At 46.3% G+C, this 27,013-nt stretch overlaps 1 protein-coding gene and 1 non-coding gene across 2 annotated transcripts in view; one reads left to right on the top strand and one right to left on the bottom strand.

The window, feature by feature from the left end:
• The first annotated feature begins 2,100 nt into the window (after positions 1–2,100).
• Positions 2,101–27,013, top strand: part of MMP24 (matrix metallopeptidase 24) — a 53,209-nt gene continuing 28,296 nt past the window's right edge. The window contains exons 1-2 of the mRNA XM_025263585.3: positions 2,101–2,319; positions 26,383–26,531. Of these exons, the coding sequence (XP_025119370.2) occupies positions 2,101–2,319; positions 26,383–26,531 (368 nt within the window). The remainder of the gene's footprint in view (positions 2,320–26,382; positions 26,532–27,013) is intronic.
• On the bottom strand, positions 11,123–11,195 carry TRNAG-CCC. Its single transcript has one exon. It is a non-coding gene; the product is annotated as a tRNA-Gly (tRNA).

Raw genomic sequence — 27,013 nt, 5'->3', positions numbered from 1 at the left:
AGAACTCCATGGACAGAGGAGGCTGGCAGGCTACAGTCCACAGGATTGCAAAGAGTTGGACATGACTGAGCAACTAACCCATATGTATTGCACAACCCTGATTCTTCAGTCTTTTCTCTTTTCTACTCCTATCCTTCAGATTCAACTATCATACTAACCTGGATGTTTCCAAAATATCTATTCTCCACCCTCCTCTGAACTCATTGCTGTACCCATCTCAGGGGTCACCTCAACCACAGCAAGCCTAAAACCAAACTCCTTGTTGATTCCCTCGAGCCTGTTCCTCCTTTTGACAAGTCTGCAAAGATATCATCACCCATCTTTCTGGGTTTGCCATTACTCCAAGCTCCTTTCCTTCTCTCCTTTGTTCAGTATCTCTTAAATTTCTTTTTTATGGCCCCATTCTAAAAGAAAAAAAAAAGACTTATGCAATCAGATTGCTTTGGCTCTGCCACTTATGAAACATGGTTAGAGATTCAAAACATTAAAGGGCTTAAACCAGTACTTGATACATGGTAGACATTCAATAAGTGCTAATTCTGTCTGTTACCATCATTTCCTTGTATCTAGACACTTCCAGTAATCTCCCAACTAATCTCTCTGCCTCCTCTGGTCATTATTTTGTACACTGGGAGGGGAACTAATATGCAACACCTACTAGGTGCCAAGCACTTCATCCTTACAGCAACCTTATGCAGTAATATCAGCATCATTCTATAAAAATGGAACAGAGTCAAGATCTGAACATAGATCTGACTCCAAAGCCTGACACCTCCAAATTACAGGTAACCATAAAACACCATTTTCCACACACCATTCTGCTCAAAAAAGCCTTCAGTCACCACCACTCCCATTGCCCTTCAGAACATAATCCATTCCCCTAGGATTTACAGTCTTGGACTATTTTCCTACTTCCCAGCACTTTCCTATGGGAAAACCCTGTGCTTCAGAGAAACAGATCTACTGGCCCAACCATATCTTGTATACCCTCACCTTCCTGCCCAATATCCTGCCTTCTCCATTCCCCTTCCCTCGTCTAAATTTGGCCTTTCCTTCAAGGCTTACCCAGAGTCGCCCCACCTGACCCCAGTAATGGCTGTCCTGACTTCACCACCCCGTCAAGTCCCTTTTGATCCCTGGAGCAGCTGCATGTATGTTTTTTGACACTTTGTTTGCCGCCCAGTTATGTTTTCTCACCAAACTATAAACCTCTACACTTCAAGGAACCGGCCTCTTTTTTTCTCTTCTAATCCCAAGTAGCCCAGAGCCCTACATATATATATATAGAAAGTGTTCGATAAATACGGGTGGTTTTGTACGAAAGATGTCTGGTTGATATCTCTCCCTCTGGGGGTGAGAGAATGAGCTTCATCTTATTGTCACCTCATGTCTCCAGGTCTACCCCCTGAAACGCTCCTCAGGTTTATTCTTTAGTCTCTCACCCTCCTTGCCCTCCCTTCTCCACTGCCACCTTCTCAGACCCTCTTCTCCAGGGCTATTTCTTCAGCTCATTCCCTCCAACCTCACCGTTACCCCAGGGCAGCGCCTCACTCCCCTCTGCCAGGTCCAGACCCCCGCCTGCGGTGTCACCCCTCGGCTCACCTCAGACCCTCTCTCCCAAGACTAAGCCTTTGGCTTCGGACCCCCAATCCCAGATATCCTCCCCCAGAGCCGTGGCGCCGTTCTGTTTCCAGGATTATTTATTTAGCTTCTTCCCCCTCCCACAGGGCTGCCCCTCGGGCCCCCTCCTCCACTTCCATCTCTTTGGACCCTGCCTCCGGAGCTGTTCTTTTGGCCTCTGAGACCCGCACCGAGAGCCACTCCTCGGCTCGCGTCCCGAGGCTGGTCCGGAGCCGCCGGCCCCTCGGGTCCCGCCTGGGTGCTGCCCCCGCGCCCCTGGCCGCCCCCCGCCGGGGCGGGGCGCGCGGAGGCGGGGGCGCGCTGGCGGCCGAGGCGGCGGCGGCGGCGGAGACAGGCGGGCCGGGCGCGTGTCCGCGGCGCGGTGACTCGGCGGCTCCGCAGCGGCTGCAGCGGGAAGACCCGGCCTGAGCCGCCGCCGCCGCCGCCATCGCAGCCGGGCGGCCGGGCCCCGCCGCCGGGATGCCGAAGAGCCGGGGCGGCCGCGCCGCGCCGGGTCCGCCGCCGCCGCTGGGCCTGGCCCCGCGCTGCAGCCGCTGGCGGGCCCCGGGGCGGCTGCTGCTGCTGCTGCCCGCGCTCTGCTGCCTCCCGGGCGCCGCGCGGGCGGCGGCGGCGGCGGCGGCGGGGCCCGGGGACCGGGCGGCGCGGGCGGCCGAGGCGGAGGCGCCTTTCGCCGGGCAGGTGGGGCTGGCGCGCCGGGCCGGGCTGCGGGCTCGGGGCTTCCGGGCAGGGCGGGGGGCGGCACCGGGGCCGGGGGCACGGAGGTGGCGCGCCGGGGGTCGACGCCTGGGGTCCGGGCTAGAGACCCAGGGCGGGGGCCGGGGAGGGCCGCGCAGGCCCGCGGGGCCCGGAGCCGCTTCAGCACCGCGGACAGGGGCAGCGGGCGGGGGCGGAGCGGGAGGGTCGGAATTGTTGTGGCGGCGGTGGGGTGTGTGGCCTGCATGACTATGTGTGAGGGAAACCGTACAACGCCTGGGAGTAAATAGTAAGCGCAGCCAGTCTGTTGTGGGTTGGGAGAAACCGAGGATGTTCGAGCTGGAGACTGGAAGATTAGGGGGGGTGAGTTGGCGGGGGACCGGGGAAGGACTCGATCACTGTCTTCCTATCTGAAGGGCTGTCACGTGGAGGAAGGATAGACTTGCTATGCGTGGCCCCCCAGGACAGAACTAGGGCCCACAGGGGCAGGGGTAAGGGTTGCAAGAAGGCAGATTTCGCTCTATACCGGAACAAGTTTGTAACAATCGGAGCTGCTCAACCAGCTTGGGAGGCGATGAGCTGCTCATCACAGACATGTGCAAGCAAGAGCTCTGGGAGGGGATTGGATGGATGCATGCATAATACCTGCATGGATACAAGCATAATAATAACAATCATGCCAGCTAGCGTTTACTGAGCGCTCACTATGTGCCAGGCCTGGTGTTAAGTTTTATACGAATTATCTCGTTTAAGCCTCCTAACTACGAGATAATTGTATTATTTTCATTTTACAGATAAGGATATAGACTCCAAGAACTAAGTAACTTGCCCAAGGTCACACAGCTAGTGAGTGATGGAGTTGGAATTCTAACCTGGACAGGCTGCACAATTTTTTTTAGTCTCCACAATTTTTTTCCCCCCACATATTTAACTATGACATTATCCTGTGTCACACAAGTCGGGGCAGGGGCATTGGACTAGGTAATTTCTTTGGTCTCTCCCAATCTATAGCAATTCTGATAAGTGAGGTTGAGACAGTAGGTTTGGGAGTGGGGTGGGGTGGGCTGTTTGTTTTTTGATGAAGAATATCAGAGTAATTGCCTCACTTATCATAAGAGATGCAGTGTGTTTGTTGAAGCAGTCTGTTCAGAAGAATCTGCCAGAACAAGGATTCTTAACTGGGGACCAGAGTCTGAAATCTTGTATAAAATTGTGTTTGCATGTGCAAATGTGTTTTTCTTGGAGAGAATCCCTAGATTTCTTCAGATTGTCAAGAGGTATATGATTCCCCCAAATCAAAGTGTGTAGTCTTTAGTCTTGCTGGTAGTTTTCTTCCAAAGGCCTTATAATTGTTGTTGACTTTGAGTGAAAACTTTCCTTAGCCTGTTTGTGTTTTCAGCTTTATTTGATCTCAAAGTGATGCGTTTCATGAGTTTATACCCTATAAAAAGTAGAATTCCTTTAGTCTTCCTGGTTGCTCAGGGTAAGATGGAAAGACCCCAGTCTGGGATTTAGGAGGCCTGGGCTTCTAATCCTACCATGGTTTCTGTGACCTTGGGCCATTTCCTTCCTGAACTTTACCATCTCTAATACAAAAAGAGAGGGGCTTCCCCAGTGGCTCAGCGGTAAAGAATCTGCCTGCAATGTAGGAGACATGGCAGGAGCCAAGGGTTTGATCCCTGGGTTGGGAAGATCCCTTGGAGAAGGAAATGGCAACCCACTCCAATATTCTTGCCTGGGAAATCCCAAGGACAGAAGAGCCTGGCAGGCTACAGTCCACGGGGCTGCAAAGAGTCAGACACGACTTAGCAACTCAACAACAACAAAGAGATGAGGCTAAATGATTGCAACTTTGAAACCTGTTTATTCCTGTGATATTTCAATCATTAAGAACAAGCTCTTTGTTTGAATATGTTAGGATCTGAAGAGAGAGTAGTGCTACTTACTCCTTATTTTTATCAGTTTTATACAGGCTTTGATTATTCCACCTCTCTTAGCCTTTGTTTTTTCATGCTTAAGTTTCCCCCTTACAATAGACCACCTCTAGAATAGCCACATTCATTCTCTGAGTCATTTTAGTTGCCCTTTTCTAGCTATCCTTGGGCCCTAACTTTCAATAGATGTCAACCTGACCATTGTCCCCAGATATGGGACCTTCGTGTCTTATACAATAGAGAATGATTTCCTCTTTGGTTTTTAGGTCCCTTCCCACTTGTGTGCATAATTTTGTCAGCCTTCCTGACCCCAACATATTAGGACACTGCCTTTAGGAAACAATCCTCAGCAGCTCCCTGATCCCTTTCCTGGGCCAAAACTGATAGCCTGGAACACAACACCCTATCCGTGGATTATTCTTACCAGAGCACATTGTTACCTTACATTTCCCCAGGGTGATGTTTATCTGCCATTTTGCATCCCACTCAGTATATTCCTTCAGTGCACGCTCTCTCTCTCTCTCTCTGTCCTTTGGCAGAGCATGCCCCTACCTGAAAGGGCTTAATACGATCTGCAGTCCTGAAATTTTCACTTTGCTCTACTTCTTCTGGATCACTTATAAAAAATTTAAATCAGACAAGTCCTGGCATGGTCTCTTGGGGCCCCCTGCATTTTTAATCTCCCTTCATTTAGAGACGTGACCAGCTCCATCTATTTATTTATATCCACCTGTTTATTTCTTGCCTTCTATTTTCCTGTTGTTTCTTTTCTTCTACTGTTTTCTGTCTCTCTCTGAGTTCTCAGGCCTTGGTTTAAAAAAAAAAATCACCCTCAATTTCACAATGACTCCATTTTCCATTTCTAATATATCATCCAAAACTTCCTGTAAGATAATTATATCCACTGCTTCTCTGAATGATTTGCACACTATTATCCTCTCACTGAATCCGAGTGGATCACGTGATTGAAACCTTATAGAATTATTGTTGCTTTTCAGCCAGCACATAACATTGCTTAGTCCTTGCTCTATCTTTTAAAGTTTCTGGAGTCTGACTTCTCCCTACCTCCTCACTAGAAGCTGCCTTTCCCCCTGTTCATCCATATACATCTTTACTCCAGACAAGTTCATCTCTTCTTTATCCTAAAACAAGCTACCTGTGTTTCCCTGGACATTTACACATGCTGTTTACGTCTGTATCTCCCCGCATCTGTCTGCCTCCTTTCTTAAAGTTCCAGCTTAAGCCCTGCTCTCTAGGAAACTTTCCCTGACTTCTCTAGGCATTTTCTTCACTTTTCTCAGAGGAGCACTTTGAGGCAGCTCCAGACAGTTTGTTATTAAAAAAAAAAAAAAATGTAAACATCATTTAGGGGGAAAAAAAGTTGTGTTCTTAGGCAGGACCTTCCCCAACCAAAGCATTTTATGTTTTTATTTACTTATTTTACCCCCTCACCACCACCACCCCACTTTATGTTTTTAGACTCAGCACAGTCCCCAACTCTTGATGCTCATTGTTCGTGTTTTGTTTGTTTGTTTGTTTTTTAGCGTGGACCATTTTAAAAGTCTGTATTGAATTGGTTACAATGTTGTTTCTGTCTTATGTTTTGGTTTTTTGACAGCAAGGCATGTGGGATCTTAGTTCCCCAGTCAGGGATGGAACCTGCACCCCGTGCACTGGAAAGTGAAGTCCTAGCCACTGGACCACCAGGGAAGTCCCTCGGTGCTCATGGTTAATTACTCAGTAAGCAACCCATGATTCTGCTCTTTATCCTGTATGCCAAAGAGTTACATGCATCTGAAATGGACACTCACCGGCCTGTGGTCTCAGGATGCCTTCTAAAATCTTCTTAGGGATAAGACTCATTGCCTCCCTATCCTTCCTTCAATGAAATCAGTGTTATTCCTCTTGACAGTGGTTCTATGATGATACCCTTCTTTCACAACTCTTCAGGTAGGCTGGCATCTAGTGGTAGTGGCATACAATAGAGAGAAATTAAGAGGTGGCCATGACCTTAGAGATCACCAAGAAAGCACACAGCAGTGCTTAACAGGTATTTCCTGAATTGCTGTAAGTTGCCCAAGGTCACTAAGCCTGAAGAACTTTTCATTGGTCTCCTGACTTCTTAGTTGAAAGCATTTTCACTATCCTTGGCTTTGATTTCATATTTCCAATCTTTTATCACCAAAAGACAAAGCCCCCCCCCCACCCAGTTTCATTCAATCTGTTTTCTCCTTTGCTTTCTTGAGTCTTTTTCTTATATTTTGCACTTTGGGTGGTCCCACTGATTCTCTAACTGACTTCCTGCATTTGGTTTATTTAAAACATCTCTTTCTCTTATTATTAGCTGAGTGCCCCACAAATAGATTTTTGGCCCTCCTAACTTCCAATTTAATTCTGAGGAAGGTCGCTATAGGCAGAAAGGGGTAAACCCATCACCACTGGCCACATGAGCACAGAAAGTGACTCCAGGTCCCAGGGATTAATGGATTCCTGCTCTATCAACTGGTTTTGAGAGTCTGCTCTGGGCAGATGGAGAAAGTTCTCAATTTGCACCTGCAGTCAAGAAAAGTTAGAGCCCTGAGTGAGTCTAGGGTGCATATGTATGTGTGCGTGCTCAGTCATGTCCGATTCTTTGTGACCCCCTGGGGGTAGTCCACCAGGCTCCTCTGTCCATGGAATTTTCCAGGCAAGAATACAGCAGTGGGTTGCCATTTTCTCCTCCAGGGGATCTCCCTGACCCAGGGATCAAACTCATGTCTCCTGCATCTTCTGTATTCTCAGAATACCACCTAGCCACCTAAGTCTAGGGATGGGAAGCGCTAACAAATTCCCAAGCCAAAACTTTATTTCAATGTGATCAATAGCTTCCAATATATCTTCATTCTTGTCTGAAAAAAATAACTTCTCAGGGATTTCCCTGGTGGTGCAGTGGCTAGAACTCCGTTCTCCCACTGCAGAGGGCACGGGTTCGATCTCTGGTTGGGGAATTAAGATCCCGCATGCCACTCAGTGCAGCCAAAAATTAAACAAATAAATAGAAAGTGTAAAGCTTTCCCTAAAAGCAGCTATTCAGAAAAATTTTTCACCACGAGGAAGTTCTTCCTTTTGCCTAACTTGAGTCTAATCTGCTGTATCTTTCACTCACTTTCTCTTATTATGACTGGTTTTTTCCTGTCACTTTAATAGCCTCGTATCTTACAGTGCTTTGCACTTTCCAGATGCTTTCATGCATGTGGCCCCATTTGATCCTGGCAACAGCACCATGAGGTAGACAGGGAAGATATCATCCTCATTTTATAGAGGAGCAAATGGAGACGCAGAGAGAGATGTGACTTATCCACACGTTGTCCAGGGACCCACGTGGAGCTAATAAACAATAAAGCAAGGACCAGAAACAGGGTTTTCTGTCCCAGATCTGAGTGTTTTCCCCTCTATACTAAACTGTCCTATTCTGGAATATTCTGGAGTAGCCTTTAGCCACTCCACTCATTGAAGGAGATAGTTTTAGAGCAAATAAAAGTAAATTATAATAGTACCATAGAGGTTAATCTTAGGAAACATCTAGCTTTATGATATGGTAGAGTTTAGACTCAAAACCAGAGGAACCAATTCTTAATAAGACTGCAGCCGATGACACCTAGCACAGTGTCTGCCTGGCACATTCTAGATACTTGATAAATATTTTTAAATTGATTATATTATCTATGTCCCCCACCTACTTCTTTTTTTTTTTTTAATATTTGTATATGCATGGCTGCATCAGGTCATAATTGAGGCAGGTAGGCTCAGTATTTGCTGCGTGCAGACATAGTTGTGCTTTAGCACGTGAGATCCTAGTTCCCTTACCAGGGATCAAATCTGAGTTCCCTGCATTGGAAGGTGAATTCTTAACTGCTGGAGTCCCCCGGACCAACTTCTTTTAAGAGTGGTTGGAATGGTACAGATGAACCTATTTGCAGAGTAAGAATAAAAACGCAAACATAGAGAACGGACTTGTGTCCATAGCAGGGGAAGGAGAGGGTGGGACAAGTGGAATAAGTAGCATTGACACATATACATGACCATGTGCAGAATAAATAGCCGCTGGGAAGCAGCTGTGTAGCACAAGGAGCTCAGCTGGGTCTCTGTGATGACCTGGGAGGGTGGGAGGCTCAAGAGGGAGGGAATATATATATACATATAGCTGATTCACTTTGTTGTACAGGAACAACTAACACAGCATTGTAAAGCAATTATACTCCAGTTAAAAAATAAATTTAAAAAAAAGTAAAAAACAAAAATTGTGGTTGGCATGCAAAAGTCAGTACCTTTTTTGAAGAAGGATGAATGTGTGCTAGAAGTTTAAACTAGGTCTGGGCAAGCACCAAAACAGGAGGAGATGTGGTTGGGGAGGTCAGGGAATGTTCTAGAAAGAAGGTTGTATCAAAGATGAAACTTTGAGGGAGGACAAGGACAAAGAATGGTGAGTGGGGGAGTCCACAGAGAGAGAAAACATGAACCAAGGCTCCACACAAGTGCGGGGAGAATTTAGGACATGGTGGACAATTGGATGTGCTTGAGGCCTTAACTTATTGCTGTTTCCAGTAAGAATGTTTGAGAAGTCTGGAAAGGGAGGCTAAGAGCAGATTGTGAAATTGGCTTTTGTCCAAAGGCTGAGGGGAGTCATAAAAGGTTTCTGAGCAGAGAAGTGACCTGCTCAGAGCCTCAGAGCCGTGCTGAGTGGGTGGAGGCACCAAGGCCAAGTGCTGCTGGGTGCTGGCCCCTGCTGGGGCTCTTTGAGCTTCCTTAGCACAACCCAGGTTTGTGTTCCTGTTCTGGTGTGTGGATAAAAACTGTGCACCCCAGCTCTGGCCTTCCCCAGTGGAGTGATTCTGGAACAAATCCTTTGGCTTCACTGGACCTCAGGATTGATTTTGTTCAAGTTCTTTCCTGGTGTTTCTTCATCATTACTTCATGCTGCTGCTAAGTCACTTCAGTCGTGTCCGACTCTATGCGACGCCATAGACGGCAGCCCACCAGGCTCCCCCATCCCTGGGATTCTCCAGGCAAGAACACTGGAGTGGGTTGCCATTTCCTTCTCCAATGCATGAAAGTCAAAAGTGAAAGTGAAGTTGCTCAGTCGTGTCTGACCCTCAGCGACCCCATGGAATGCAGCTTACCAGGCTCCTCCGTCCATGGAATTTTCCAGGCAAGAGTACTGGAGTGGGGTGCCATTGCCTTCTCCACATTACTTCATACATTCATTTTAAAAAAAATGTGTTTATTTATTTATCTGACTGTACTGGGTCTTAGTTGTGGCACATGGGATCTTCAATCTTCATTTGGGGCATACAGAATCTTTAGTTGCAACATGGTAGGATCTAGTTCCCTGACCAGGGATCAAGCCCTGCATTTGGAGTGAGGAGTCTTAACCACTGGACCACCAGGGAAGTCTCATGCATTCGTTTTAAAGGGCAATTTGGAACTAGGCTTTTAAGACCTATGGGATAACAGCAAAGTCATGTATATAAAAGATAATATTTTCTCAAAGATCAGGCACATTGTTATAAGAAACAAGGTGAGAAAACAAAGCATGGTTATTAGCAACTTTGTTAGCAATAATTTTAAAACACTTCTGTACCACAAACACTCACATGCACACCATTCTCTGTGCTCCAAAAGCAATGGACCAGAAAGAGGTATCCTTCCCTTCATCTTCCCCTCACCTGCCTCAGGAGAACCAGCAGCGAGCCTAGCACATCCACCTCCTGGACCAATCATCCCTGTAACTGCCTCTCTCCACCACCACTGCCTCCACTTTAAACTTCCATCCTGTCTCGTCTGGCTTCCAGAAACTTCCCACCTGATCAGCCTCTCTTGCCCACTTCTTATCCTTCTTCCCATGGCAGCCAGAGTGACCTTTTAAAAATAAATCTACACAGGGGCCAGTTATATCTGAAGCAAATATGGCAAAGCCAAGATTTAACAAAGCCAATAGGTGACTATCCAAGGCTTTAAAAAAAGAAAAGCTATTTTTATGCCTTTCTGAATGCTTGCAATATTTAATTAAAAAAATTTTTAAACAAAAACATCTGATATGTGACTTCCACTTTCACTTTGCTATAAATGGTTTTTAAGGTAAAGGCTAAACTAATATTGCTATACTACAGCCAGTTCTCATCATTCTTATTATGGTAAAAATTTCAAACACATGTTGAAAGTATAACAAACAGTATCATGAAGCCCCTTGTACCGAGCACCAGGCCTCTGAGGCCCTGCATCACCAAATCCTCCCCAGCTCTCTGCTCTCTTTTATACCAGCTTCTCAGTAACCTCCCTGAGAGGTTAGGTTTCTGTGGTGGCTCAGACAGTAAAGAATCTGCCTGCAGTGCAGGAGACTTGGGTTCAATCCCTGGGTCTGGAAGATCCCCTGGAGAAGAAAAGGGTAACCCACTCCAGTATTCTTGCGTGGGAAATCCCATGGACAGAGGAGCCTGGCGGGCTACAGCTCATGGGGTCACAAAGAGTTGGACACACCTGAGTGACTAACAGTTTCAGTTTTCAGTAATCTCCAGCTATCCTGGCCTTCTTTCTCTTTTCCTAATATGCAGGCTTCTTCCCATTCAGGAATTCAATAAGATATTCTTTTCCAGGAGTGCTCATTCTTTGACCTTCACCTTGACCTCTTTCACTCGTATACAGGTCTCAGCTGAGATGATACATCCTCCAGGAGGTCAAGATCTCCTGTCACATGCTTACTTTTTTTATATATAATTTTATTTATTTAACCACACCAGGTCTTAATTGTGGCAATGAAGGATCTTTGATCTTTGCTGCTGTATGTGGGATCTTTAGTTGTGGCATGTGGGATCTAGTTCCCTGACCAGGGATTGAACCTGGACCCCCTGCATTGGGAGCACAGAGTCTTAGCCATTGGACCACCAGGGAAGTCTCGTGTCACTGGCTTTCTTTCCCAACACCTTCTCCTTTTCCCTCCTTCTACTTATCACCGTTGGAATGAAGCATTTCATCTCTGCATGTCTACCTCCCCCTCCAGTAAGCTCCATGAATAAGAGTTCAGTGGGACTGACAGGCATGGAGACCACCATTTATGATGGACTATGAAAGACACTGTAAGCAACAGGTATACATGGGGACACAGAGGTAGTGGTGGTGGTTTGGTCACTAAGTCATGACTGATTCTTGGGACCCCAAGGACTGTAGCCTGCCAGGCTCCTCTGACCAGTGGGTTTCCCAGGCAAGAATACTGGAGTAGGTTGCCATTTCCTTCTCCAGGGGATCTTCCTCAAGCAGGGATCGAACCCAGGTCTCCTGCATTGCAGGCAGATTCTTTATTAACTGAGATACCAAGGAAGCTCTGGAGCACAGAGGAAGTCCATTTAACCCTGGATAGTCCTCCCAGGTGAAGTGGCATTCAGGTTGCCTTTCTAAGGATACCTAATAGATCATCAGAGAGTGACTAGTATCCATGTAGGAAAGGCCTTCTAGGGAGAGGGAGTGAAAAAAGACACAGAGAAAGGAACTTACAGGCTGTGTTCAGGCAACACAAGTAGGTCAGCAGCTTGAGGAGGGGGCCCATGGGGTGGGGAGTAGAAGGGTGGGGCATACAAGTCAGAGGCTAGGGTGCACTGGCATCAGACTGTGAGGCTTGTGAGTGCTGGGCTGAGGAGCTCGGACTTTAAGACTGGCGGTGAGGAACCAGAGGATCTGCTCCATGCTCAATCTAATTAACCTAAAGTAATAGAACCTTATATAATTACTTAGAGGTTATCTACTTCAGCCGTCTGCGCTTCAGTTGAGAAACTAAGGCCACAGTCTTTGTCTACCCTCTTCCCTTGTCTAAACTCATCAATAAGTCAAGCCCGAGGACAGAAAACATGGCGGATTTACAGGAAGGCACTGGAAAGGACAAGGAAGACAAGGGCCCTCGCTTCTCAGAGAGTGAATGAGTGCATGGCTACATGCCTGGCCCTGGAAGGAGGCCTGCCCAGAACCGGGAAACTCAGACATCCCAGCGCTGACCCAAAACCCCAAATGTGCCACCTCCCTGGGCAGGGCAATTCTCTGGCTTGTGGTGGCCTCCTGGGAGTGGGCCAAGGACACTGCAGAGCGTCAGGGAATTCCCGCTAGTGCACTTACCACCCACTCAAGAGATGGTGGCAGCCAAGAGGCAATGCTGCGCCATTAAGGTGTTTGTCAAGAAGCTAAGTTGGGTGTTGTGGGCGATCCTGAGAGCCCTTTTTAGACTGGCTGTAAGTGGGGAAAAAAAACAACACAGCGTTTGGAGGCAAACCAGAGCTAGTGTGGAGGGTGTAGCACGGCAGCAGGAATGCTTCTGGGAGGCAGGGCCATTAGGCTCTGTTTGCAGCTCCTCCACCAACTTGCTCTGTGATTTTGGATAAGTCATTTCTCCCTCAGCTGAATTTTTCTGTCTGGCAAAATAAGCATGTTAAATTAGATCATCTTTAAATTATTTATCAACGACTGCATTTTCTAGATAAACTGCATGGTTAAGCCCTCAAGTCTGAAGTTTTAAAAAATCGGTTATAACTCAGATGGGTTCTTTTCAACAGTGAGAGACTTTATTTTGGGGGACTCCAAAATCACTGCAGATGGTGACTGCAGCCATGAAATTAAAAGATGCTTGCTCCTTGGAAGAAAAGCTATGTCCAACCTAGACAGCATATTAAAAAGCAGAGACATTACTTTGCCAACAAAGGTTGGTCTAGTCAAAGCTATGGTTTTTCCAGTAGTCATGGATGGATGTGAGAGTTGAACCATAAAGAAGGCTGAGCACTGAAGTATTGATGCTTTTGAACTGCGGTGCTGGAGAAGACTCTTGAGAGTCCCCTTGGACAGGAAGGAGATCCAACCAGTCCATCCTAAAGGAAATCAGTCCTGAATATTCATTGGAAGGACTGATGCTGAAGCTGAAACTCCAATACTTTGGCCACCTGATGCAAAGAACTGACTCATTGGAAAAGACCCTGATGTTGGGAAAGATTGAAGGAGGGAGAAGGGGACAACAGAGAATGAGATGGTTGGATGGCATCACCAACTCGATGGACATGAGTTTGAACAGGCTTCGGGAGTTGGTAATGGACAGGGAAGCCTGGCATGCTGCAGTGCATGGGGTCACAAAGAGTTGGACACAACTGAGCGGCTGAACTGAACAGATGGGTTCAGCGGCAAGGCTGGGACCTCAGTAGTGTGGACAGAGAAAGAAGCAGGATTTTGGTGGGACAGGAATTGCAGAGAATTGCCGCAGTGATAAGGCTAACCTCTGAGGAGTCACCAAAGAGACACAGTGATTCGGTCCAGCAGCAAAGACCAAAGGTGATGGTCCATGTATTACTGGAGAGGGTGGGAGCAAAAATACAGACAGTAACATTGAGAGACCGCCTCCTGTGTGCTGGGACCTTCCAAATGCTTTTTTGTTGTTCAGTCACTAAGTCATGTCCAACTCATTGCAACGCCATGAACTGCACCACGACAGGCTTCCCTGTCCTTCAAGAAAGCTAAGATCTTGAGAAAAAGATTCAGGTCATGGCAATCTCAGTTTAGGACCCAAATGCCAGGCAGGGAAACTGAGACCAAAACGCACTCTTAAGGACTGAGCTAACACAGCAATGAAAAGGAAAGGAAGATCTTAGAGCACGCTTGATGCCAGTCTGCAGCGACACAGTACAGTCTCAGTGTTGGGGTTGTAGCTGCTGATGGACTGTTTGCAGATGTCAGGGCTGGCTGGGGAGATAGGCAGGTAAAGGACCCAGGGATGTGAGCAGAGTTGAGGCACAGAAGGCAAGGGCTGACTCTTGAGCCAACTTTAGTAGAAGACTTTCCGAAATGGCAACATGCTTCCTGTCCTAGTAGATCAGAGGCGATACTGAACATAACATGTTCATTCTTCACGGCACAAAGTCATCACTCCCAGCCGTCCTTACTGCAGTGGTTCTCAAACTTTAGTAGGCAACAGAGTCACCTTAGGTGCTCCCTTTTTAAAAAAAAAAAATTATTTTTGGTTGCGCTGAGTCTGCTGTGTGAAGCCTTTCTCTAGTTGCCATGAGCAGGCTGCTCATTGCAGTAGCTTCTCTTGTTGTGGAGCACAAGCTCTAGAGCACGGGCTCAATAGTGGCAGCGCACAGGCTTAGTCTCTCTATGGCATGTGGGATCTTCCCAGACCAGGGATCGAACCCGTGTCCTCTGCGTTGGCAGGAAGATTTTAACCATTGGACTACCAGCGAAGTCCCAGTTCAGTTCAGTGCAGTCGCTCAGTCGTGTCCGACTCTTTGCGACCCCATGAATCGCAGCACGCCAGGCTTCCCTGTCCATCACCAACTCCCGGAGTTCACTGAGACTCACATCCATCGAGTCAGTGATGCCATCCAGCCATCTCATCCTCTGTCGTCCCCTTCTCCTCCTGCCCCCAAGCCCTCCCAGCATCAGAGTCTTTTCCAATGAGTCAACTCTTCGCATGAGGTGGCCAAAGTACTGGAGTTTCAGCTCTAGCATCATTCCTTCCAAAGAAATCCCAGGGCTGATCTCCTTCAGAATGGACTGGTTGGATCTCCTTGCAGTCCAAGGGACTCTCAAGAGTCTTCTCCAACACCACAGTTCAAAAGCATCAATTCTTTGGCGCTCAGCCTTCTTCACAGTCCAACTCTCACATCCATACATGACCACGGGAAAAACCATAGCCTTGACTAGACGGACCTTTGTTGGCAAAGTAATGTCTCTGCTTTTGAATATGCTATCTAGGTTGGTCATAACTTTCCTTCAAAGGAGTAAGCATTTTTTAATTTCATGGCTGCAGTCGCCATCTGCTGTGATTTTGGAGCCCAAAAAAATAAAGTCTGACACTGTTTCCACTGTTTCCCCATCTATTTCCCATGAAGTGAAGGGACTGGATGCCATGATCTTCGTTTTCTGAATGTTGAGCTTTAAGCCAACTTTTTCACTCTCCTCTTTCACCTTCATCAAGAGGCTTTTTTGTTCCTCTTCACTTTCTGCCGTAAGGGTGATGTCATCTGCATATCTGAGGTTATTGATATTTCTCCCGGCAATCTTGATTCCAGCTTGTGTTTCTTCCAGTCCAGTGTGTCTCATGATGTACTCTGCATATAAGTTAAATAAGCAGGGTGACAATATCCTCACCGCTCACCACACCCCACCAGGAGCCTGTTCATGTCCACCTCCTCACACAAGGAAAGCAGCTCTCCTTCTGAGCCCCATTCTAGGAGGCTATTGACCAAATGCCTACTGCTTTCCTTAAAATGAATTTAGGGTTGAAGGAAGCAGTACAGAATATTCCAGAATATTCTATATAAGAATCCCTTTATAATAGTTCTTAACATGGACAGTTTTGCCCACCCTTGAGGGAACTCTTAGGTCAATGGGGACATTTCTGTTGTCACAGCTGGGGGGGTGGTAGGGGCTGCTGCTGGCATCTTGTAAAAACTAGGGCTGCTGCTCAGTGTCCTACAATGTACAGGACAGACCCCAACAACAGAATTATCTGGCCCAAAATATCAATACTTCTGGTGTGGAGAAACTCTTCTATAGAAAATTCTGACCAGCAATCATTCATCCTCACCCTGAGCGCTTCAAGTTGTTTTCATCAAATACATAGGTGTCTCTGCTGGCCCTGTGCTAGCTGTGGGGATACCATAGTGAAGAAGACAGATTATGGCCCCTGCCCTCGGGCACTGTGTAGTCTAGGAGAGGAGACAAGCAATTGCACTGCAATACCATGTGATAAGAATTGTGATGAGGAAGACACTTGTTCCTTGGAAGAAAAGCTATGACAAACCTAGACAGCGTATTAAAAAGCAGAGACATTACTTTGCTGACAAAGGTCCATATAGTCAAAGGTATGGTTTTTCCAGTAGTCATGTATGGATATGAGAGTTGGACCATAAAGAAGGCTGAGCACCAAAGAACTGAGGCTTTTGAACTGTGGTGCTTGAGAAGACTCTTGAGAGTCCCTTGGACTGCAAGGAGATCCAACCAGTCAATCCAAAAGGAAATCAACCCTGAATATTCATTGGAAGGATGGATGGTGAAGCTGAAGCTTCAATACTTTGGCCACCTGATGCAAAGAGCTGACTTATTGGAAAAGACCCTGATGCTGGGAAAGAGTGAAGGCAAGAGGAGAAGGGGATGACAGAGGATGAGATGGTTGGATGGCATCACTGACTCAATGGACATGAGTCTGAGCAAGGTCTGGGAGATGGTAAAGGACAGAGAAGCCTGGCATGCTGCAGTCCATGGGGTTGCAAAGAATCAGAAACAACTGAGCGACTGAACAACAACAACGATGACGACAAGTGGACTTCTAGTGGCCCAGTGGTTAAGAATCTGCCTGCCAATGCAGGAGACATGAATTTGATCCCCAGTCCAGGAAGACCCCACATGCCTTAGGGCAGCTAAGCCCATGCACCGTATCTACTAAGCCCGCACCCTAGAGCCTGTGCTCAACTACAGGGGAAGCCACCACAATGAGAGGTCTGCACGCCACAACTAGAGAGTAGCCCCTGCTGGCTGCAACTAGAGAAAGCCCATGCACAGCAACAAACACCCAGCGCAGCCAATCAATAAATAACTGAAAAAATTAAAGAAAAAAAAAGAATTGTGATAAGAAGGATGAACGCTGACCAGGGATGTAGGTGGAACTCCTGAGTTGAGAGTTCAAGGAAGGCTTCCCCAGAGAAGGAAGAGTGTGATCTAGATAGAAGGAACTATGTATGTTAGAATCTGGAAGCGTTAGAACACGGAGTGCTAGGTGGGGAGTGGTAAAGAGGCTGCAGAGGTAGTCAGGAGCCATATCATGATGCCTCAATTAAAAAAAAAAAAACACAAAAACACTTTATTGAGGTAAAATTGACATACAAAAAGCTGCACATATTTAATGCATACAACTTAATGAGTTTAGAGATACGTATATACCTGTGACACCATCACCACAATCTATGCCATCAACAAATCCATGACTTCCGGAAGTTTCTTCCTGCCCTCTTTATTTCTATCATCAGCATCAGCATCATCGTCGTCTTCTTCTAAGAACTTAAGGAGCTGCCCTTTTAGCAAATGTTGTAAGTGTATAATACTGTATTGTTAACTATAGGCACTATGCTGAACAGTAGGTCTCCAGGATCTAGTCATCTTGTGTAACTGACACTTTGCACCGTTTGACTTACACCTCCCGTCTCCCCCTCCTGTGAAAGCTCTTGATGGGAAGCCTTTGAAGCTGCCTCAGGGTATTTGCACTTTCTGTTCCCTCTTCCTGGAATTCCTTCGCTTCCTGCAGGTCCCTTGCTCTCACGTAACTTCCACAGAGACGTTCCCTGACTATTCTCTATAAAATAGCTGTCCCATACTCGCCATATCCTCACCCTACTTTATTTTTCATAGCACTGACTGTAACGTGGCTCGTCCGTGAGACTGTAGCTAGAAAGTAAAGAGAGTGGTGTTTTTGTTTGATGTTCTGTCCCAGAGCCCAGACCACATGCCTGGGACATGGAGGTCCTTAGTAAGTAGGTCCTCAGTAAAGACTGAATGAACAGATAGATGGAAACAAAGTTGATGTTTAGGAGGCAGAGCCAATAGTTCTTTGATAAAAGACAATGTGGGCCAAGGAGAGGGAGGAAACCTGGGTCACAAGAAGCTTCTGGTTTGATGCCATAGCCTGGCATAGGAATCTAGCCAAAGGGTATTGAGCATACTGTGATCTGAGATCAGGCATTGCTCTGTAGGAGCGTGAGGTCCAGAAAGTCCTGGAAGGGGAACGGGATGCTTGACTAGTGACCTGATAGCATGAAATGCCTGGTTTCAGGTAAAACTTGAGTTTGAATCCTGCCACTTATTAGCTTTGTGGCTCTGGATAGTTATTTAACCTCTCTGAACCTCAGTTTCTTCATCTGCAGATTGGGGATCATAATTCCTACCTTGTGGGGTTGTTGCAGTCTGGAGTGCCTGGTACAGTGCCAGGTATATAATAAATGTTCTAATAATAGTAACTGTTGTCATTTTGGGGCTTCCCTGGTGGCTCAGCAGTAAAGAATCTGCCTGCCAATGTAGGAGACTCAGGTTCCATCCCTGACTCTGGAAGATCCCCTGGAGAAGGAAATGGCAACCCACTCCAGTATTCTTGCCTGGGAAATCTCATGGACAAAGGAGCCTGGTGGGCTACAGTCCATGGCGGGGGGTGGGGGTGGGGTCACAAAAGAGTCAGACACAACTTAGCGACTAAAAAAACAACGTTATTATGGTTACTATAATTATAGTACAATTTATAATTCCATAAGATGTTACAGAAAAACCCAAATGAACTTTTTGGCCAACGCAATAGAACATCTCTATTAAAAAGTAGTTTATTTTTGTGAGTCTGGATCTATGTCCTGTGATCTCCTGTGCTGATCTTAGCTTGGCCCTCTGTGCCAACGAGAATAAATCTCCTTCATCCATAGCCATTTGGCTTTTTAAAGACAGTCCTACCCCCTGCAGCCCTCCCTTCTCCAGCCTAAACATCCCTCATCTTTCCTCTTGGGCTACAGTTCCTATGAATGTCTGCCTCACTTTCCTGACCACTCTTCCTCAGTCATGCTCTAGCTTGTCCCTGTCTATCTGCATCTACAGGGCTTCCCCAGTGGCTCAACAGTAAAGAATCCACCTGCCAATGCAGAAGACACAGGAGACCCCGGTTTGATCCCTGGGTCGGGAAGATCCCCTAGAGGAGGGCATGGCAACCCACTCCAGTATTCTTGCCTGGAGAATCCCATGGACAGAGAAGCCTGGCGGGCTACAGTCCATCGGGTTAAAAAGAGTCGGACACAAAAACAACTTAGCCTGCACTCACTGCATCTGCAACCTCTAGAACTGGACTTGGACCTCCGGTGCATGTTGAGGTCAATCCCTCGTTCCTGTTCCTTACATCGTCACCCTAGATTATGACCTCAGCTGCCCCAACTCTTTGATCAGGATCTTTGATTGTTTCTCATTCCAGTCCATGCTTCCAATTTTGATACCTTCCTGCCTGTCCCTTCTTTGTAGACTTTGTCTCTGACCTTTTTGGTATTACCTTCTCACCCTCTGTGTTCCTGACCAAACACCGGATCTTAATCATTCCCCTGCTCCAGACCTGTACAGTCTGGTTTGCCCAACCAGGTGTGAAGCTCCTGAACACCCCCAGGAGACACCCTGTCTTGGCCCATCCATCTCTCTCCTCCCCCATGGCCATCTCTGTTTGCCAAGAGCAAACGGCAGCACGCCAGTTGATCTGCTTCTGGCCGCCTCCTTTGACACTTCTGATCTCACCACCGCCTCTGCTGTCTGCCGCTCCCTTCCCACTCCAGGCCACTTTTTTTTCTCCTTGTTATTCTCCACTCTCTCCTTTGCCTGCCACTACCGCTCGACGTCTCAGCTTCCGCTTCTCAGCTTAGGCTTCGCCCGAACCAAAATCCCGCCTTCTGGCCAGCGGACCAATCACGCGGGGTTGCCTGTGATCACTGCATCTCTCTCCGGCTCAGCCCAGCTATTTTGGTCTCCGCTCGCACTCTGAGATCTTTCTCACTTTCCTGTGGGTTGACACCTCTTTCAGCACTTAAAGGGTGACAGACGTCGCCTTAGAGTTAGTTAACTGAGCTGTAAAGTTTAGAATTCTGACGTGGCTGGTGGTGGATTAATGGGTCCAGGTGTAAAAAGATGAAAGTTAGGTCATTCTGTTTAACATTGAATGGGGCGTCTTCCCTTTAGCGAATTTTATCTTGTTTTGATTGGGACCATGGAGCCTGTTGCCTCATTAAGCAAAGTCAAACCACATAAGATGGAATTTCAGCAAATAGTTTTTTCAGCGCCGAATCGATGCCATGGATTGTGCTTAGTGCTTTCATGTGTATTACTCATTAAACCTCCCTAGATAAAATCCCTTCGTGGGTACACAGACAGTACCTCCTAGACCAACTGTTAATTCATTCCTTCATTCACTCACTCTGATTATTTATTATGTCAGGCACAGTGCTAAGTATTGTAGCAGATATAAAAATAAATACGACAGTCTCTGCTCCTTGGGAACCAATCTAGTGAGGAAAACATCAACCAACGATGATACACTGTGGAAGTTGTGTTTAGAGCAGCAGAGAATTAAGCACTGCAGGAGGGAAGGGGGTTGCACACTAGCTCTGCCAGGGAGAGCCTAGGAAGGTTTTCCAAAGAAGGTGACATTTCAGCTGGACTTTGAAGGATGAGTTTGCTAGCATGCCTAAAGAGAATGGGCTCTGTTGGGAACAGGAATAGCCTGGAAGTGTGAATGGGCAGAGAGTGTTCTGGATCAGGGATGACTGCAGTGTAGAAGACTTGCTTGAACATCAGGAACTTCTGCTCAGAGAAGTCAGAGGATTGTCTGGGTCACAGAGCAGGTAAATAGTAGAGACAGGGTTAAACAGTGGAAGTTGTCTGGTCCCTAATGCATAGTCTTTAGCCTCCCACCTTGTAATACACACACTCCCACCTGCTCACACACACACACACACACACACAAACCGGGTCCAATCTCAATGACCCTGACTTAGAGCTGTCATTTGGCCAGCCCTTTCTGCTCCCATTTCTGCTCTTAGGGGTCTGCCCCTGAGCCTGAAGATTGTCCCCAGTGAACCTGGGAAGGAAGCAGAACCCAGAGAAGGCAGATCCATTCCAGTGTTTGTCCATAACCTAGACATTGGCCAACGTCTGAGTACTTAGATCCTAACTCCTGACACTGCTGAGCTAGACTCTGTGACCTTCATAATAGCTCCTGCTTGGCTTCGAGATGCTCCTTGCTTGAATTCCCTGGTGGTTCAGATGGTAAAGAATCTGCCTGCAATGCGGGAGACCCAGGTTCAATCCCTGAGTCTGGAAGATCCCCTGGAGAATGGAATGGCTACCCATTCCAGTATTCTTGCCTAGAGAATCCCTTGGATAGAGAAGCCTGGCGGGCTATAGTCCATAGCTTCGCAGAGAGTCAGACACAACAGAGAGACTAACACTAACACTTTGCTTGAATATCCAAAAAAGGAGCTTGGTAAACCTGGTTGCCCTTTACCAACTAGGAGCTCCTTTCAATCCCCCCAAATTTGAGAAGAGAATTTATGCCAAAAATTCTCTGTTCCCTGTCTCCTACAATATCATAGTAATGAGGACAGGAGAGGAGAAAATTGTCAAATTTCATACTAGCTTGAAGGCAGGTGCTTAAAAAAATACTCTGTTGACCAGTTTGTTGGAAGCATCTGTCCAAAGTTCCCCAGCCAGGACTTCCCCAGTGATCCAGAGTGATTAAGAATCGTCCCTCCAATGCATGGGACACAGGTTGAATCCCAATCAGAGAACTAAGATCCCACATGTTGCGAGGCAACTAAGTCTGCGTGTGGCAAACCACAGAGCCCACGTTCTCCAAGGAGGATCTTGAGTGTCGCAACTAAGACCCAACACAGCCAAAAATAAATAATTTTTTTTTAAAAAACCTTCCCCTTAGTGTTTTTTTTTTTAAATAGTTCTCTAGCTATTTCCCAGATACTGTAATTCATCCTAATTGGCTTTTAAGAGATTAACTAATGGAGTCCACAAATAAGGAGGAATTGGATTTTAGACTGGTACCACACCTCTTTTGGGAAGGGTTTGAGGCAGTTTACAGAGTGAAACAATCTTTTTAAGTAAGATTTTTAAGGATGAAACACAACTTAGTGGTCAGAAAAATGAAAAAATAACAGCAACTTGCAAGCATCACCGTGTTCCACACTTAAGCGATAAATTTGACCAAAAGATTCCCAGCAGAAAGGCCAAAAAGGAGAACCACTGGGTTACCCAATACGCATTTGCTGAAACCAGAAAGCACACAGAATCTCCTGTAGAGATGCCGTTTTCCTCAAGGTAAAGCTTGATGGAGAGGGATTGTGTTTGGTCTCAGTAAAGCCGAGTGACAGGGCGAAGAGAACGATTCCAGTCAGCTGTCAGTTCTCTGCACGCAGTGTTCCCAGTGCTGTGTGAGAGGTGGTCAGCCCCAGAGCTCACCGAGAGCAAGTGGACACGCTGCCCCCCATAGCACCCTCAAGGTGGCTCTCGGTCCAGGGGGAGGGCAGGATAACCAGATTTCAAAAGGCAGAGAATGAGTCAAAGACCATGTTTTCCACCTTGATTTTACGAAAGGTAACAGAGACACCATCCAAGGGGATAATAAACGAGTCACTTTTGAGTGATTATGTCAGGTACGTTCTACCACTTCGGCTTAACAGCAATCTTGTAGAGGAGGGTCACTGTTTACATTTTACAGATAAGGAAAGTGTTCGTTGCTCAGTCGTGTCCAACTCTTTGTGACCCCATGGACTGTAGCCTGCCAGGCTCCTCCAGGAATTTTCCAGGAAAAAAGACTGGATTGGGTAGCCATGCCCTTCTCCAGGGGATCTTTCTGACTCAGGGATCAAACCCAAGTCTCCGGCATTGCAGGCAGATTCTTTACCATCTGAGTCAACAGGGAAGCCCACAAATAAGGAAACTGATGCTCAATTTGCCCAAAGGCACACAGCTGGCAAGTGATGAACTGGGATTCAACCTCAGAACTTTGTGCCTCTTTCCCATGATAGCTCCCTGTTTATTCAATCCAACAATTCTTCAATGAAGTTTCTGTAAAGAACATAATGTGGCCTTCTGGCTGGAAAGGGCTGAGTAACACGGTACAGGGATTTAATACTTGGATGACATAACTGACCTGAGAATAGAAGTTGGAGCTTGATGAATGAACAGGTAACTTGTCAGTTGCCCTGTCGTGTCCATTTCCAGATGTTTTTTTTTTTGCTAATCCGAGACCACGGTCAAGTCACAAGTGATTCTCTGTGATTTGTCCACTTTGTAAAAAGATAATTAATAGTGTATCATCTCTCTCCACTTCCCTCCTTTCCAATCCTCTCCACTCATCCCATACTCCTCTTCTCCAAGTTCCCACCATTTTAAATACTGCTCAGAATGTGCCATGCTCTCCAGCACCTCCAGGTAATTGCACATATCCTTCAAGACCTAGCTTAGGGCTTCCCTGGTGGTCCAGTGGTTAAGAATTCACTTGTCAATGTAGGGGACATAGGTTCAATCCCTGGTCTGGGAAGATTCCACATGCCTTGGAGTGACTAAGTTCATGTGTCAGAACTCCTGAAGCCCACATGCTCTAGAGCCCATGCTCTGCAACAAGAGAAGCCACCACAATAAGCCTTCACACCGCAACTAAAGAGTGGCTCCTGCTCGCTGCAGCCAGAGAAAGCCCATGCACAACAACAAAGTCCCAGCACAGCCAAAAAGTAATTAATTTTAAAAAGATTGAGATACCACCACCACCTGGAAGCCTCCCCCGAGTTCCCCTTGCTCCCCATCCCCACCCTTCCATGTGGATAACATGCCCCCTACTTTGTTCTTCTATGGAACTCTCTACACATCTGATTTTTAGTGCTGTATTTTCATGATGGGTTTATTTGTTGGTTGGTGAGCTCCTTATTCATTTGTTGGTCGGTGAGCTCATTCATCTTTGCATTCCCAGAGCCATGCACAGTGCCTACTAGGTAGTCCATGCCCAGTAATGTTCATTAAATGGACACAATGATCAACTACTGTGTCAGGGGATCCCTGGGCACCGGATATAGAGATGAGTAAAACATGGACCCTTCCCTGGAGGAGTTCAGAGTCTGATAAATACAGTAATGATTGGAGCCCAATATTACAAGAGGGCTTCCCTGCTGGCTCAGTTGGTAAAGAATCCGCCTGCAATGCAGGAGATCCTGGTTCAATTCCTGGGTTGGGAAGATCCCCTGGAGAAGGGATAGGCTACCCACTCCAGTATTCTTGGGCTTCCCTGTGGTTCAGCTGGTAAAGAATCTGCCTGCAATGTAGGAGACCTGGGTTTGATCCCTGGGTTGGGAAGATCCCCTGGAGAAGGGAATGGCTACCCACTCCAGTATTCTGGCCTGGAGAATTCCATGGACAGTCCATGGGGTCTCACAGAGTCAGACACAACTGAAGTGACTTAGCAGCAGCAATATTCCAAGAACTACACTGTCTATAACAGAGGATTTAGGGAATACAGAAGAGGAGGAAAGTACCGGGCTAGGGAGTGAGGTAAGTCTTCCAGAGGGAGTAATTTATAGGCTTAACCTTAAAATAATGAAAGATTTTTGCCAAACTAAGAAGTATGCCAGGCATACAGGGGGAAATCATACAAAGGCATGACAGAGATTCAGCACTGGGGGAAGCACAAGAAGTATTGAAACCCTGTGCCAAAATTTAGAATGAAAAACAGGTTGTAGATCTCTGATGAAAGAGTAAGGTTGTTGCTCTCTTGGGGATGTTTTAAGACTTTATTATTCTGACTATTTTTTTCTTAGTCAGATGGATTTCATCACAAGGCAGTAAAGATGTGACAGCCTCCTTTGTGAAATAAATAACTTATTTATAGTTTCTGGTCTGCCTCCTTCCCAAAATGGTTTGATTTGACTTGTCATAACAGACACAGCCACAATAAGATGTTCATATAGAAACAAAGAAACAAAATTATGAGGACTTCCTTGGTAGTCCAGTGGCTAAGACTCAGCGCTCCCAGTGCAGTGGGGAATGCAGGGGGCCCAGGTTCAATTCCTGATGGAAGAATAGACCCACATGTTGCAACTTAGAGTTCACATGCTGCAACTAAAAAAAAAAAAAGATTCCATATGCCACAAGGAAGATGGAAGATCCCACGTGCCACAACTAAGAACCGGTGCAGCCAAATAAATAAATAATATTTTTTAAAAAGAAACAAAATTGTAGATGGGAAGAGCATTAATACAGCTTCTTAAGGTCTTTTTTCTTCATTTGCTCACTTGGTGTTCAAGATAATCTTCTGAGGATGGGCGGCAGTTTCCATGTGACTTAGAGACCAGCGTGTACGTGCACTCTCTACAGGACATGCCTGTGGGCTCCATAGATGCATGGATGTTTTCTTCATTTTCCAATTAATGCCACAGATATTTCCCGGTCCTCTGATTTCTAGCTGGTCAGTGAAAATACTCATCTTTACTTTTCCGACCTTCAGATTCATTGTCTGAACTTCTTCATCCAAGCTACTTTCAGATTCTCTTGCCCTTTTAAAGTTTATCTCCTTTTTTTTTAATGACTCCATGCATAACACTTAGATAAGCACAGAAAAAAGAAGTCCCCCATGATATTATAACAAAGGCTAATCACATTCATTCCTTTTTTATTAAAAAAATTTTTTGACACTATTTCAGGCTTTCAAAAAAGTTTTCAAGAATGGGACAAAGAATTCCTAAACACCTTTCACCCAGATTCCCCATCTCTTAACATTCTACCACATTTTTTTTTCCCTCTCTCTCCTCTCTCTCTCTTTCTCAAATTTTTTCCCTGAATCTGTTAAAGAAAATGTTGCAGACTTCATACATTGCATCCTTATGTAAGCTGAAACACTTCAGTGTATATTTCCTAAAAGCAAAGAATTCTCTTATGTAGCTATATTATTTTTTATGTGTGCCCTTCTAGACTTTTTTCTATGCTCATATTTATGTAGTTATATTTAAATTAATACCCTGGTTTATTTTGTTTCTATTTATTAATAATAGCTTACTTCTTTGGAGGGATTATCAATAAAGACTGTAGATAATCTCATTATCTACAGATAATCTATTATCTACAGATAATTCTACAAAAGGTTCCTAAGGCAGACTCTGTCTCTAGATACAGCTGGTGTCTGGGGAGCACAGTGTTCATCAAGTCACTCTGCTTCAGAGAATGGACTGTTCTGGTCCTCTTGCATGTCTAGTCAGTGGAAACCACTGAGTACATGGTAAAGAGACGGGGTGCTGGAAAGGCTAGAAGGCATTTTAATCTTTATTCCATAGCCAATAGAAATTCAACGGAAGCTTGATAGCAGAAGAGTAAGCCAACAAGAGCTGTGTTTTTTGGAGCTTCATTTGACAGCGTCTGCAGGAGGGAGCAAAGGAGACAGAAATCAGAACATGACTCCTTTAGTCCCTTGGGTAAAATGGTCCCTAGTTTCAAGGGCAGATGAGCCTTCCCCGAATGATGCGTTCTTTTCTTTTTGCATGTCTTTCAGAACTGGTTAAAGTCCTACGGCTATCTGCTGCCCTATGACTCACGGTCATCGGCGTTGCACTCAGGGAAGGCCTTGCAGTCAGCAGTCGCCACGATGCAGCAGTTTTACGGGATCCCCGTCACCGGCGTGTTGGATCAGACAACAATCGAGTAAGATTTGCACAGGACATCGTGCCTTTGAACTTTTCAGAGTTACGTTTGGGTTCACATTTGTCATGGCCTCGTCTGTATACCCTACCCATTCTACCTTCCTATCTCCCACTCCTGAGTGTCAGCTGGGAGGGAGTACCCCAAGGTGCCCTCTCTTACGTGAGCTGGGGATGTGTTCTGCTGTAAACTTGCTGTGTGACCTTGGACAAGACTCTTGACCCTTCTGGGCCTCAGTTTCCTTATCAGCACAGTAAAGGGTTTGGTTATAGGTGGCCTTAAATCTCCTCTGATTCTAATAACTTGTGGGTCTGTGAGTCACCCTTCTGGCATCCCTGAGATGTACACATCTCACTAGATACAGGAAATTCTAGAATAATGATGGCAAGTCTTGTTCCACTTTTCCCATTTATTAAACATTTGCTGAATGTCTGCATGTGCTGGGCAGTGGGCTTGGTCCTTTGATCCCTGTGCTCCAGAGGCTC

Source organism: Bubalus bubalis, chromosome 14, assembly GCF_019923935.1.
Source record: "Bubalus bubalis isolate 160015118507 breed Murrah chromosome 14, NDDB_SH_1, whole genome shotgun sequence".
NCBI lineage: Eukaryota > Metazoa > Chordata > Mammalia > Artiodactyla > Bovidae > Bubalus > Bubalus bubalis.
The sequence above is the reverse complement of the archived record's forward strand: the minus strand, read 5'-3'. Positions and strand labels throughout refer to the sequence as shown.